Source organism: Hermetia illucens, chromosome 5, assembly GCF_905115235.1.
Source record: "Hermetia illucens chromosome 5, iHerIll2.2.curated.20191125, whole genome shotgun sequence".
NCBI lineage: Eukaryota > Metazoa > Arthropoda > Insecta > Diptera > Stratiomyidae > Hermetia > Hermetia illucens.
In genome coordinates this window covers 53,914,012-53,930,138 of record NC_051853.1, presented here as the reverse complement: position 1 = coordinate 53,930,138, position 16,127 = coordinate 53,914,012, and the positions used below count along the sequence as shown (strand labels likewise).

The 16,127-nt window shown below is 39.0% G+C and overlaps 1 protein-coding gene across 1 annotated transcript in view; it reads left to right on the top strand.

Annotated features, from left to right (window-relative positions):
* LOC119657349 (protein Mo25) overlaps window positions 1–14,413 on the top strand; it is a 78,105-nt gene extending 63,692 nt beyond the window's left edge. The window contains exons 3-6 of the mRNA XM_038064222.1: window positions 12,932–13,243; window positions 13,581–13,745; window positions 13,808–13,912; window positions 13,976–14,413. Of these exons, the coding sequence (XP_037920150.1) occupies window positions 12,932–13,243; window positions 13,581–13,745; window positions 13,808–13,912; window positions 13,976–14,158 (765 nt within the window). The 3' untranslated portion in view covers window positions 14,159–14,413. The remainder of the gene's footprint in view (window positions 1–12,931; window positions 13,244–13,580; window positions 13,746–13,807; window positions 13,913–13,975) is intronic.
* The last annotated feature ends 1,714 nt before the right edge of the window (window positions 14,414–16,127 follow it).

Genomic DNA, 16,127 nt, shown 5'->3' with positions numbered 1-16,127 from the left:
TATAGGTTCTTTCTCTCTTGTCTTGTCAATAATATATTGGGAAGCAAATTCCTTCTTTTGACTGGAAATTTTCCGGCAAATTGTCAACTTAAGAACCATATTTATTCTTAACAAAACAGGGGATGTAGTTATCAAAATAAAAAATATTCTGTGATAAATTGTTATATAAATATTTGTGGAATTCAAAGTCTAATCTATAAGGTTAATCGAACGGCAATCACCTAGCTAATGATTGTGGATAGGCTAAATACTCTTAGGGTTAACACCTGACAAGATGTCCACATTACTAAATTAATTCGTCAATCTCATACCACTTAGCGGTTACCACCATCCGCTTGGAGTTCATACTCTCACTCGAGTCGAATATCTAGTAATCATCATCCCCTTGATCGTTGGCTTTTACCCAACATTAAATCAATCAATGTGAATTGCTCCTCCTACATCCAATTAAATGGTTTTACATCATCGTCAATTCCGATAAACATCTGATATGCCTTTTAGAACGATTCGCGTATTGGATTTCTTCAGAGTGAATTTGAATCGAATCTCATTTTGTCATTATTTGTTTAATTACCCATGTCTTACCATCCAATCGTCTCCAAAACTGATCATATTTCATCTTATTGATTGTGCTCTGCCTGGAGTTATTTACAGTGTGGAAAGTTGGTGTTTTCATCATAAAACTGTCTCTGGACGAACAATGAAAACATTTTTGATATTGAATAGCGAAATATAATTTTTGCGTTCATGTTTCCATTATGCAGAAATAACTTGATAACGAGCGATTCAATATGGGAAGTTAATTGTTTACCTGTTTAAAAATATACATCCATTGAAAAAGAATAAGAAAAGCTGGGACCATGTTATCAAATATGTATTTGGAAAGGCGAACACATGATCGAACTTTATCTAAGTAATTTTCGGTCGGACTTTAGAATGGCTTGATATGAATTTCAATCAAAGTTTGAGGCAATATTCTGAACTCCAAGTTGCGAGTTATTAATTCTTTGTAAACACGCATACCGTAAATAAAGACACCATTAATATCAACATAGCTCACAAGTTATGGTTCTTGAGACTTGATAACATTCAATAACCAAAGAAGACACGATTTATTGACATAATTTTAAATTTTGAAAACTATCTGTCAACAAAATAAGGAAAAAAAATAGAAATAAAATTAAAGAAATCGACGACAATGAGTCAGAGCATTGATACAATCACGGATCGTTCTCTTCCGTGCCATAGACACAGCTATTGAACGATCTCATTTTCTCTATTCTCTATCATGAATATTGATTCCACAAAATATCGAAACCAATAATATATAATAACCGTGCTCACTCCTCTGCAGGAAGCATAGGACAAGGATACAGTCTCTTCGACTTTATTGTAACTTTTTACCATTTAATTTTGTGCTGTATAGCCCCTACATCCTTGTCGCAACCAGGATCGAAGTTCGGAGCACAACCAACTCAGTCATAGCGCCTTACAATATTGAATCTTCAAGCTGTCGCTTTAGCATTTTTACCATTTTTTGTACTGGAACTTGATATCTTTCAACCAAGAAGACAATATTCAGAAAGTGAAATTGGTTAAAAAAGGCAGAACAAAAAATAAATCATCCGGTTTGAGGCCGAGTCAAAATCGCAGTGCATTCTGCGCAATTGTCAATGTTTTGTGTGTCGTATTTTTATAGCACTTCTGTGTCCGCGAATCCGTGTAACTACGCATCCAACTACAAAAAACCAATACATACATAAATTTCACCGCCAATCGCTAGACCATAATCTTCTCCAGGACCATGCCAAAAGCGGCGAGAAGAGATGTAGTCCTGCACGGCCAAGGATTACTCTATCCTTCTCTGGTAACTTAAGAAGCACAACAACTGTGGCAATCTTTCTGGAAGCAGTGAAATAATTTTCCCGTCAATGACAATTGTGCAGTCAATAGACATGAGATGGTATGATCCACCAGACGGTCAGGCGACTTCCGAGACCTGACTATCCCCATGCTCTCCTTGATCTTAAAACACTAGAGTGGAGGCATTTCTTCTCCGACCCCTTCAGTGGAACCGCCAGAAGACATCGAAATCCGGGATCTCGAAAAATTTCAACCAGTAATGCGCAAACACTATCATGTCATGTCAACATAATCTCTCCGTTCAACTTGACGTGGTCGTGACCAAGTGAAAAGACTTTGCGACAGCGGAAGGGGAAGCCGGACTACCCGTCTCTAGAGGAAGAATGCCGGAAAGCAACCTTAAGAAAGATATACGGAAAAACAATCAATACTGCTACAGGCAAGCAAACTGAGACTAACAGGCCCTTTTCAAGAGCGAGATATATGACAGGCAGCTCCTGTTCATCGTGCTAGTATGTGGTCAATCAGAGCGACAGTATAGGTTTCAGTGAATCCGAAAATCGGCGGTCGTTGGTTTGACACGGGAGGGCATGTCTGTCGGCAGCTCCTGTTCATCGTGCTAGTATGTGGTCAATCAGAGCGACAGTATAGGTTTCAGTGAATCCGAAAATCGGCGGTCGTTGGTTTGACACGGGAGGGCATGTCTGTCGGCAAGTGCTATATGATAGTGATGCTGGATCTTTTATTCGGCCCGCTAATCTTAAGAACACCTTAACCTAGTAAACTCAGTTAATGGAGAGTCATTTCTCAGAACGCTTCTCCGATATGAGATAGACAACAAGCCAACTTAAAGGGTTGAGGAGGGAGTCACAGAAACCCGGACTCTTCTCGGAGACCCAGCAATATAGCACAATCAATACCAGGAAAAACGGTTGAAGTCAGTTATGAAGACATTCACATGAACCTTTAAAACACACTACAAATCGGTACTCATCTAGAGGAGAGGGAGAAATAGAAATCCTCCAAAAAAATTTGCTCTTATAGCCCCAAACTGCACAATTTTCCTCTTTTGATGGTCGCGCTGAGGGTTCTCCTAGCATATGCTGTGCTCAAAACCTATTCACATCTCCAATGACAAATTGCGCCCTTTAAGAAACCTCCCCTGAACTACATTAAATTATAAATCGCCCAGTTTAGAAGAAATATACTTATAGGATAGCACTTAGTGTATAGAAAAAGTGTGATGCCGGGGCTATACACCGCCGACCAGACTAGTGTGGGTGGTTCTACCACAACGAGGATGAGATAAAATCCACCCTAAAGCTTATTGACCAATGGGCTTAACATGCTTAAATGTTCCGTTGGCTAACGATTTCGATCGTAGGTCAGGGCAAAACTATGAGACTTCCCTATGGAGTAGTGTGGCCGAAAGTTGTAATGATAAAATGGAATTGGCCATCAAAAACCAACCTGTGTGGTTGCAAATACTGAAGCTCCATTGAAGCTTTTCATCGACACGTGCTAACAGGCCCTTTTCAAGAGCGAGATATAGGTCAGGCAGCTCCTGTTCATCGTACTAGTACGTGGTCAATCAGAGCGACAGTATGGATTTCAGTGAATCCGACAATCGGCAGATATTATCCTTCTGAGGCCCCTGATGACCCGTAGGCGGTAGAAAGAAAATCCAGGTCCAGGGTGAAAATTCTGCGGGCCCCATATTATCTTGCATTTCTTCATTAAAAATCTCCTTCCCTTCAGACTCACTGCAGATGGCTTGCTGCTTCCTCTGGGTTATCAGATGAAAACAATACACTCCCGCATGAGGGAGAGGAGGGCTCTCGACAATTTCACTTTGGAGAACGATGCGCTGTCAATCATACAAGTATTTTGAAAGCCTCATCTGCATTGTGTTTAAAATCTGCTAAGGCCAAGGACTGACCGAATAACCCGATTCCTTAGCATTGAGCCTTGTCTTCTGTGAACATCAATTTTATTAAATAAAATTCCAACTACAACTTATAAAATGCAAATACATATTTTATTTTTATATCACAACATTGTATTATAAAACCACTTTTCAATCAAAAAAGAACTCATTGAAAGCATACTGCTCAAACATGGAAGGACGAATAAGGTCCAAAATAGCTTCAAACTGGTTAACCGCATCGCTGGCCTCGTACAATCTCTCATATAAAGTTCCCAACCGACCAAAGGGAATCATGACACTACCGCTCAAGCAACCACTATCGTCTCCCTGCTTCATCGCATGCCAGTTAATCACACTCCTTCCCATTATTATCACCAGACTATCGTAGCTAAGTCCTGCATACGAAAAATGCCTATCGTCATTGGAGCGCATCACCCAATAGGATAGGGATGATACCAACATTTCGCGTTGCACATGTTTGTCATGGAACTCAGCTTCCGGCAAAGTCCATTTCGCCTCGTTTAACACTCCGAATTCAGTAATAGGTGCTGCGACCAAGTCACAATGTTGAATGGTTATAACATTCGAGTCCTCGAAATTCATATTGATCAAGAATGCTGATGAAACTATGTCTTTTTCTTTGGAAAATGTTGACGATACAATGTGTTCAACTCAGAGCTCCTCATGCTTTTATAGGATTCATTCATTCATTGTTTAAAATATATCTGTTCATGATGAAATCCTAAAAGCACAGAAATCATTATCACTTTCAGGATGTTAGATAATTAGTATCTTTTTGGTTTGCTACAATTAAAAAATCTAACCCAAATAGTTATTTCTTTGGACATAGAATTATAATATCTCTTATACCTGTAATTTTTAATTGATCCCCTCAGCTTGACGAAATTTACAACAGAAAGTCCTAAAGTCATTTCCGGCGATATCAATGACAAGGTAGCGAAAGCGGATCTAGTACTGTAGATGCACGCAGTTCGGTGCAAAAGTGAGCCAACCAGGCTACCAAAATACAAAAATTGTTCAATGCCTGTGATGCTCTGACTTAAACAATGTCCTCAAGTGTTTGTCCCAGGTTCGAGTGGGTTATAAGCACGTTATCATTTATACGGTCACAAAGAAACTTGGCCCCACCCGCACGTCGGAACGGCTGGTTTGACGATGAATGTAAGCTATTTTGAAGATATGCCCAGCTGGTGGATTATGGCCAGTCAGAATGCCCACAATACTTCTGCAAGTCTTCGTTTCGACAGGATAAACGTTGCAGTATGTTTGTTTGGTTCTGATAGGAAGAGTTTGGTGTGTTTAACAGCACTGAGGCTCCGCCATCTTTCCCCATAGATCTAATCGAATTTTGCGCATCCTACGTTCGCGGTCAACAGACCAGCTGAAGTGATAAAATCAAACAGCTTCTCTCCTCTAGTATTGCATTTGCTATTGCCCCAACAAATATGCTGATCATTCGCATCACAACCTATTAAAAGTTTGAGACCACTTGATTCTGCATACACTACCAGATCCCTTAGTTCTTGCGTCGGTGGAAGACACAAAGGATCATCATTCTCCTCTTACCACTAATCTGGTATTGTAAGTTGACCGCAACAAGGTCCTGGGAACAAAATATAACGTATAACGGTCTCGAGGATCTTTCGTCAAAGAGAATCCTAGTCCCTTTGACTGATCCAATATCACAGATTTTGTTAAAACAAACCCATGGCTCCCAGAAATATGTAAGAACAGTCCTGCAACTTTGCCAGTCTTGTCGCCAGTAGATAGGAAGAAGCTTTGGCATGCTGCAGGTTAATTTGACTAACTCTTATGTTTGTAGCCATAAGTGCAGTCTAATATGAAAAGTCTGTTGCTTTCAGTGTGGATCTCACCGGGGTTACCAGCTTGCCCTCACCTTTCGGCGAAAGTTTCGCTTTCCTGTTTCCGATTTCTCTGGACACTTGATGATGTATCAACGTCCATGTCCTCATTCCCAAGAAACTTCGCCTTCTTTCCCAGTGCCTTTTGTTGTCGTTGGCTAGAAGCCCTCTCAGGGTTACGGTATCGGAGCTACATGAATCTGTTTCCACATACCGGCGGTAGATCGGTTACACTAGTGAGATGCTTTTTTCTTTTAAACCTAACCGTTTTCTCCAGACAAACCTTATATTCTCCAATTCCAATTCACAATTCCTTTGCAATTTTACATTGGTGAAGCTGCAGTACTTCACTTGTTCTTTCATACTCATCTGCGTCAGGAGCCCGAGGTTGATTTTGTATTAGGACTGTAGAAGACTGCTTCCTCTTTATCGCTGCGTCCGCTTACCAGTAATTTTCTTTATTCTCAGAAATATAAAAAAAATCCCCAAAGAATTGTCTTTCTGGAAAATCATTTTTTAACTCTACTTTTCAGAAGAGAGTCCTATTTCCCAAAATTAGTAGCTGCATCGGGTCTGTCTGACCTGGTTGTTTTATGACGCATAAAAGCTGCTAAACCCGAAAATGTTGATTGGATGAGCCAAAAATACGTCTATGAATTTTCATAGAAAAATAATAAATACACATGGAAATGGTTATATAAACGGAACTTTCGACATAAATTTTTCCATGATAATCCCTTGTCTTGAAAAAATTTCAGCAACCCCCAATTTAAAAATAGGAAAGAAAAGTTCATTGAAATACCATAATATGTTTTGATTTTTTATCCTATTATTGTGAATATATTACCAAAAAGAAAATTATTTATCCCCACGTTTCTTTACAATTTATCTCTATTTAATGCGAACTTGGTAGTCGCAAATTAGAAATAATATGATATGCAATAAAATATGTTATTTTAGTCATGTAGTTTGCTATACGCCAATAGTCTATGCATACTGTGGTAACTTTTTGCACTTCCACGCGTATAAAGCTGATCAGGTCATTTTGTGGTGGTCAGAAAACCACCCGCAAATTGAATTTTGTTGGCTTGACAGCGAAGTTATACTTCACACTTCACAAAAAACTGGTGACCGGTACGATGACGATGAAACGGCAAATTCGTTTAGACCTCTGGAAAATACAGGACCTCTTTGCGCTTTAGCATCTAACGTTTAGCTGTAGGATTTAGACGGACCAAACTAATTTCAGAACTCCTCTTTCAGTCCCCATCAATTTTTTGTCATTATTTGCTTTAATGGGCCGGTCTGAGAATATAATGGACCAATGGCGTCTTCTACGACGAACAAGTGTCTGAAAGTAATCGCAACATTACAATTTAAACTTCTTAATACTTCGGAAATGTTTTCGATTGCTAGTCGACATTAATGAGTTTCTGCAGGAAACGGCGGAATTAATTTCAGCCGATACAAGTAGACGATTTTATATCTAGAAGTCATGAGAAAAACAGCGGATAGAGGGAATTATCATACATTTTGCCCGAACTGAATACAATGGTCTATTGAAACAAATAATGATAGAAAGTTCATGGGCAGCTCATATTTCTTTCAAAGAATCCCAGCTCCATCCTTAACCAATGCTAAAAAGTTGGTATAAAACTTAATATAAAATATTGAAAAAATTCTGGATTGGAAATGAAGAAGTCTGAATTCGAAATGGAGAATTCTGAAATTGATTTGAAAAAGACTGAAGTTAGCCTAGATATTTCTGAAATTAGTTCGGAAAATTCTGAATTGGTTTCGCAAATTCCGAATCAGACCTGCACTCTGGGTAATTGACGTGCAATTAAAGGGTAGGCGCATCGCAATCTCGTGCGATAGTCAAGCGACAGTGAGGGCATTGAGTAGTCCTTTAATGACGTCTTATATTTGCTGACCTCTACTTAACTCAGAGGTAGAAAGGCAATCAAATCAAATCACTGGTAGCGTTACAAGCACCCCAAAAGGCATGCAGGAACATCTGTAGACAATTTGTATGAAGTGAAGAATATACAGATGTGCGATTACCTAGGCACTTTTTTATAAGCCCCAGGTACTGTCTCCAGAAAAATAAAGGGAGAACTAGAAATGGACATTTTTTTAGTGAGCAAAATGGGTATGTCTTCAGTATTGCCACTCGTAGTTAACACAGCCAGTTCATTTTTTCTTGACTGGACTATAGCAACGGTCTCATTAATTTAAATATTGTCTGTTTGTCTGTCACACGCCTTTTTCTCAGAAACGGTTGTAGCGTTTGGACAAAGGGGGGGGGGGTGCTCCATACAGGCAAAAGGGGGATGTCAATTTCTTTTCCTCTATAACAATATCTGTTCAATAATTATATATTACTGTAATTTTTATTAATTGACTGTAGAATCCCCTTTTAGTTTTGAATATCCTCACATAATGTGTATATATATACATACGTGCAAGGTACAAATAGAACAAATGTCCACCAAATATTTTTATATAAGAAATACACAACATTTTTCATTCCTGAAGTATCCACCTTCCGGTTTCCCGACTTGTTTTTAAAATACTTCTGTGGAAGTTGCCAACCCTCAGCACTTTCCCGCAAAAGCGGAAAGAAAGTTCCGAACAGTGTTCGAAAATAAGCCTGGAGTGCCGCGAACTATGTTACGGTACTTCCTTTTATCATTCTAGGATGAACTTAAAGGGGATTCTACAGTCAATAAAAATTACAGTAATACACAATTATTATCTTCATTTGAACAGCTATTGGTATGGAGGAAAAGAAATTGACATCCCCCTTTTGCATGTAAAGTCTTTACCTTCCGTAAAGAAGATCTACGATCGTCTCAACTATGCCAGAGGGAGTGTGAGGGTCCGAATGTACATGGTATCTAGGCTTCAAAATACTCTCCACACCAATATCTTCAAATAAAGTTAGTAATAGTATATTATTATATTTTGAAAACTTATTACGAATCCACCTTAAGTTCATTCTGGGTCACTAATTGCAGTATATAGGTTGTATATGAAGCATCATATTGGAAAGTTTGGTGGAAATCCTGCCATTATTAACAAATTTATGATAGACCAAAGTTGTTTCTTTCGCGACAAATTATTACCTATTAAGTGATAAGATGTGAGTACCATATCAAACGGAATATCAGGTATATTCAACATATGATATATATACTAACAGTTATGTATAGATGAAACCGCCGTGTAGCCAAATATTCTCATAAAAAATTCATACCTAAAGCCCCGAGTTCTCGGTTTGCCATTTTAATATAGTTAGGTTATGCAGTACAAAACACCTTCACTTAGAGCTGTTACTTCGGTCAATTCGTCAGTCATATGGACACCCCTACACGGAGTTCATTCGTCATTTTTATTCAGCAAAGTCCGCAATCCAATTAGCTGCTCGGAATTTTCTTATCTCTGTTGCTCATTCCATACGTGGTCTGAAACGATTTATGCAAAAAAAAGTTGTAGGGGCTTTGCTGTGCTCTGAGCATTCTACCTTATCAATTATCATTTTGCGACTAGTTTCTAATCAAATAAAATGCAATCTTAATTTATCTACCCTATAAAATTTGAAGAATGGGACTTTCCCAATTTTTGTGTTCGGCCCCTCAATTGTTGACTAAAACCGACTCTGTCAAAATGTATAACATCGAGAAGAAAAAGGTCAACTGAAATTATATAGGTTGAGCCTATCAATTTGGGTTTAATCATCTATGTGTGTTTCTCAGCTGTGTACCTATTAATGCAACGCAATATTATATCTCTGATTAGGCCTATTCTCCATTTTAATACCTTTGTTCTTACCCAATTAGGTTTGCCGCACAAATCTAAAAATAGAATCTACGGGATTGAGAAATTACTTCTGCTACTTTATTCCATTGGTAACATAGTTATGCCTCTTGGAACCAACTACATTTTCCATTTCAGGTGTGTTTATAGCGAGTTATTCCGCTGATCCGGCACAACATCTTTATCACCATAACCACGAGGCGCCATTCATTTTGTTCGGTGATTGCCGAGCATTCAGATCCATAGAGGATCTTAAAGCGAACAGCCCTATTGAGGCGTCAATGGCAAAGAATATTAATTATTTAGAGTCAGTTCATCTAGGTTGCAATACTGTATGACGTCATATCATGGCACAGTTCACCTTTGGCTGAGAGCACCAATCTGTCACCCAATCTTTAGATCGCCGTGTTCTGGGCTGATCGCTGTCATTATAATAATAATAATCATTGACGCAACGCTTGAAGTGTGTTGGAGCATTTCATTCAAGATCGTAACGATACACTACAGGATTGCAGTACCCTATAGGAAGCAATGTGGTAAGCACTGCGCTCGCCTGAGATTATTACCCTGATTTGACTCAGGTACTCATTCACAGCTGAGTCGACTGTTATCCGACGTCAAATACAGATTCCACTTACCACTAGTGACAGCCTAGTGCTGTAACTACTCAGCTATCCGATTTCATTGAGGTCGGCAATCAGAAACGCTGTTTCCTTCAATTTTAATAATGTATAAAACAATCATCCCACGATGAAGTAGTTCCTGAGATTATCACATTTGACCCTAGACGTTCAATATCCTGCGTAAGAGTATTCGCTGCTCTTTGGATCGCCGTCAGACACCTTCTCTAGACCGAGAAAGTGAATCGAGAGAAAGCAATATTTCCCTCGATGTTTCTCCATGGACAATCATTTGGCGGGCACTGCATCAATAGTGCCACAATTCTTCACTCAACACCTTCACTTCATTCGTCGTGTTTCATTCGCTTGATTACCTCTTCAATTCCTGAATCATTTCAAATGTCGGCAGTGCTTGCGGAAATGGAGGATCGATCGATCGATTCCAATTTCGTTGATAACTGCTTACAGGGAATAACGTTGACTAATTAAAATACATGAGTAATTCTTAGTTATCACCATGGCTTATTTACGTATTATTTAACAATCAAATTTGTGTGTGTGCTTCACAGCAACTTTTACAGGAGCCCTTTGGCGTTTTAAAACTTTCTTCTCGATAAAAATAGGACGGTGCCCCACGGATATTCGAGTGGTCAAAACTACCAACAAAATAGTGTGCGATGGCGCTGCATGCTTGAAGTGTTCCCACTATCTGTCCGTTGCTAAGCAAGTCACCGTCTTTGCCATTAATATAGCGGAAGTGTTCAATATCCTGGCATTCCTATAAACTTCAAATTGGCTAGCATTTTATTGACAAGGAATTTATGAACATTGTCCTTCCAAGACTAGATACTATATAGGACAACAATACGATAAATATAGAATGTGATTTTACTGTCCTTCAATTTGTCGGAAAGGGGGCCAATGTTTAGCATGCAGATACAGATTTTTTGTGGTTCAAATTCGTTTTCTTACTTCTTGGCGATAGCATGAGCGAAGTCTGTCCTGTGGTGCGGTGTGTGACCTAGCCATTTTTCCAGTGATCATTTCTGTCAACGACATTCCTCAAACAGGATCAAGAGTGATTTCACTTTATTTATTTCCCTGATCTGAATAAGTTTATTTTACTGTGAAAAATTACCTTAAAGTCTCCTTTTTCATCTGAGCTTGGAACCAAACATCTACGTAGCATTTTGTTTGGGATGTGACCGGGCCAAATAGAGAGCAAGTTACTCTCAATTTTTATGGACCATGGACCCTTCGTTTGGAGTATAGCGCCCAAGTATACAAAAATAAGCCAACTAACGGTTTCGTCGAAGGTAGAGGCAACTCATCCGATGCAGCGGCTTTGCCCTGGGATCTGCGTGATCGTAAGTGGCACAAGGTGGAAAATACTTCGAAACAACCAGGGTACTAGACTATAGCCTAGTTTGGTTCAAACTATTGGCGATTTAAAATTGAATATAATTCGCACCCACCCGGAAACCGGTTAATTTGCTTTTTTAACTTGGTACCACCTTAATTCACATAGATATCAATATTTGGTGTGTTTGTTTACATCTGCCAATTTTTTACCTTTTGTGGCGTTTCATTATGGAGTTTTGTTGAGCAGAGTTTGTTTGAAATTTTATGTTGCTAACGAAACTTCGGATGCTGATGCGTTCAAAATGTTACAGAATGCCTTGAGGAGTCTGCTCTGCCAAAGACTTCGGGATACGAGTGAGATGAAGTCTTTGAAAATGGGTACACAGTGGTAGAGACGAGAACGTCAAAAAGTGAAAGAAATGGGGCTCGAAAATCATCATATCAACCTAAGAGAGATTCCTGGCGAACTTGAAATTGCATATGGAACCGCCCAGCACATTGCGATGTGAACTTTGTGTATCAGATGTGTCGCATCCGGGTTCGTACCAGTAGGCCTGAATTTCACCCAAAAACAATATCGAAAGACGGTCACTAAGCACATGATTTCTGAAGCGAATAATGGCCTTACCTTCCGAAGTCGAAAAGTTGAAGAACATTTCTTTGGCAGTCTAACAGCGGTGCTTGGAGGAGTGGGTGGAGCGCTACTCTTTTCAAACTTAATAGATTGATGAGTTACTTCGGATCTACTGATATTATCTCCTGCAAAGTAGTAAACATGCATAAATCGGGGACATTTTCTATTTTCTCAACGCGTAGTTTGAAAGTAGATTCAAGCCCCCATTCCCAAATGTATAGCATTTCAATGTTGGAATTTGCTTTCTTAAACTCATTCTCTCTCCCCAGTTTTAAGCATAAGATCTGTTGTTTTCAGATCTCCTCCTATTGAGAAGATTATTTAAATGAAATTTATTCGGCATATTGTTCTCATTAATAAACAAACGCTACCCTCGCGTAGAAAAAATTGGTCTGTCCTAACTACATATAACGTCTTGACTCATACTGTAATAACCCAATATGCCTGAGGCTGCTGAGGTATTGCGATTTGGTTACATAGGCCAGGCTACTGAAGTTGAATTCATGGGTGGTGTGCTTGTAAGGAGCAGTCACAACACTGCAAACATTTAGACATAACAGAATTCGATGCAACAGTATTGATGGTTCGGTTCACACACTGCTACTGTTCACTGTTCTGTAGAGAAACTGCGTTAGTTACAGAATTTGGTGCGCATTCAAGGAAGAGACCACAGCTTCCCCCTCAAATATTAAACGAATTGAATTAATTTTCGGTGTTCTAAGGAATAAAACTTCTAAATTCAGTTCTCCTTTCTAAGACAAAATAATTTACTTTATTTTCATTACAAAAAAGATTATAAATTTCTCCTTTCCTTTTTTTTCAGAATCTAAGTCGAATCGATTTCGAAGGTAAAAAGGATGTCGCTCAAGTTTTTAATAATGTCCTACGACGTCAGATCGGTACGCGATCCCCAACAGTTGAGTATATTTGTACGAAACCGGAAATTCTTTTCACGCTGATGGCTGGCTACGAGCATCAGGAAATTGCCTTGAATTGCGGCACAATGCTGCGCGAATGTGCCCGTTACGAAGCGCTTGCCAAAATCATGCTACACTCGGAGGAGTTTTTCAATTTCTTCCGATATGTGGAAGTTTCAACGTTTGATATAGCATCGGACGCTTTTTCAACATTTAAGGTAAGTGAAGTATCGATTTGGTGCTGACTTTTTTTAAGATAACAGATAGATTTTAAGATCGTAACGATACGTTAAGCGATAATGTAGTCAGCCACCGTAAAGGTGGCTCACAATCATGGAGATGCAAAATGCACCTTAATGGTTTCACTGTTGACTCAATTAGCCCACCTTATTTACCGAGTCCACCAGACTGCAAATATTTTTGCAACATTCAATTTTCATTTCATTAATGAAATTAGATAAAGTTAGCTAGTGAATTCCTTTGTGTATATTGTCAAACTTGAATCTCCCATGACCTTCGAAAAACACCAGAGTTTATGAATACCCCTATTTGCAGGAATTGTTAACACGTCATAAAATATTATGCGCCGAATTTCTTGAAGCAAACTACGATAAGGTTTTCACACATTATCAGCGGCTCCTTAATTCGGAAAACTATGTAACAAGAAGACAAAGTTTAAAGCTATTGGGCGAACTACTTCTAGACAGACACAACTTTACAGTAAGTACCCCTTTGAAATGCCTTAACAGAGCTCAGTTCCTAACTCTTCTTCTCGTACTTAGGTAATGACAAAATATATTTCGAATCCCGATAATCTTAAGCTTATGATGAATATGCTTAAGGAAAAATCACGAAATATTCAATTCGAAGCCTTCCATGTATTTAAGGTAATTTCGCTAGTCTAATTCTCTGTAATCGCCAAACTTTACTGACTTATCTCCATTTCGCAGGTATTTGTTGCGAATCCGAATAAACCAAAACCGATCTTGGATATTTTACTGAGGAATCAAGCTAAACTCGTTGATTTTCTCACGAAATTCCACACAGATCGATCAGAAGATGAACAATTTAATGACGAGAAAGCGTATCTAATTAAGCAAATAAAAGAGCTTAAACCACTTCCTGAACCTTAGTGATATCTATACAATATGATAAATATTAAAATAATAATTAAAATGAGAAATAATTATTAATAAAGCAAATATACGAGTAATAATAAAAAGAAGAATGTTGAGAGAATAAAAGAAACAAACGACACGAAAACAAAATGAAGATAAATAATATTTATTTCACCCACAACAGATCAAAAAATGCTAAATAATAGAGTATTTAATTATTCTTATTAAATCAAAACATGCAAAAAATAATAAAAACAAAGGAAAAAATTATACAAAATTCATATTGACCTCCCCCTCCTTTTAATTTATTTTTTAAAATATTTTTAATGGCCTGTCGAGACCTATTTTATCCAAAAAGAACATTTTTTGTTATATAAAATTTGGTTTTGTGTATTCTTTGACAGTTTATCTAGTGGGAGGTCACAATTTTTATTAAGTTTCTAGGTTGATTCCAAACCCATCTGCCATTTAGTTATAAAAATATAAGGTGGCCATGGTCAACATGCAATCATCGTACAGAATTCCCCTCAGTGTACAATGAATGAGATGGTTTTGTCGTTCGCTATTTCGAAAAGGTGCCGTTGCCGCTCCTTTGTTACCGCAATCACACCAGGCTTGATACAAAGTCACGTCAGTTTATATCTTCCAATAATTTCCTCCCATTGGATGCTATTAGTTTACGAAGATATTGCCTTTTATTAGTCACTCTTCCTAAAGCTTTGTTTCATTATCGGTTTCAATTGGTTGCGCATTCCGTGAATTGAGTGAATTTCGTTGATTTTTTGTGTGTAATGTTATGAAGAGTGCTTTTCTTTCATCTTCTTCAGAATTATGCATAATAATCTTAAATCAAATTGAGTATTGTATGAAAACTGTCTGAAGTTTTCGACCCCAAAATAAAAATGTCAGCACTCGCCCACAAAATTTAAGGAATATGTTTGCAAATGTTCCGATAGGTACTCACCATTCCAGCCAATTTGGAGGCACAGTTGTTGTTTGACATTTGTTTTGGCAAGCGGATATTTTATTGTGAAAATGGTGAAAAACCAAATATCGAACCGTTATTGAATGTTTGTATTTGAATTTCGTCTCTGAGAGTTTGCAAGCGCGAGTATGGCTGCCTTTTGGCATGCATACTCTAGGTGTTCCCTAAAACTCAATTTGGTGTCAATTATTACTCCTAGGTATTTGATAGCCGGCTTTGATACGACCGTATGTCCACCGACCTCCACTTTCAGAGTGTTATTTTTCCTGCGGTTCGTTATTAAGACCGCTTCCGTTTTCGCGTCCGCCAAGGTCAGCCCGGCCTTTTCTAGCCAACACTTTACCCCTCTCACTGTTTCCGTCGTGTAAACCTCGACATCTTCTGGGTGTTTTGCTGCAACAACCACAGCTAGGTCATCAGCAAAGTCGACAATCGTAGTCCCCTCTGAGACGGGAAGAACAAGCACCCCATTATACATGATATTCCACAACAGGGGACCAAGTACCGATCCCAGTAGTACCCCAGCTATGACAATGTACTCTTTGGGGCCCTCATCCGTCCCGTACCAGAGAGTCCTCTCTGAGAGGTAGTTTTCCACCAAATTCGCTAAGTATCCGGGGACACCTATGTCAGCCAACGCCCCTTTAATTCTATTCCAGGTGGCCGAGTTGAATGCGTTTTTCACATCCAACGCCACCACGGCACAGCGGCCGCCAGAAATCAGTGGACCTCTTGCCAGGTTTACCACCATGTTAATTGCGTCCACCGTAGAGTGGGCGACAAACCATTGCTGGCTTCGACGATGTACAGGAGTCTGTTATAGATGACTCTCTCCATCATCTTCCCCATTTTAACCAACAGGCAGATAGGACGATACGACGCTGGGTTTCCAGGTGACTTGCCAGGCTTCGGAAGCAACACCAACTTCTGCTTTTTCCACTGGGCAGGGAACGCAGGCCTCGAAGGTGTTGGCGAAAAGGTCGGGCGTAGTCTTCACTG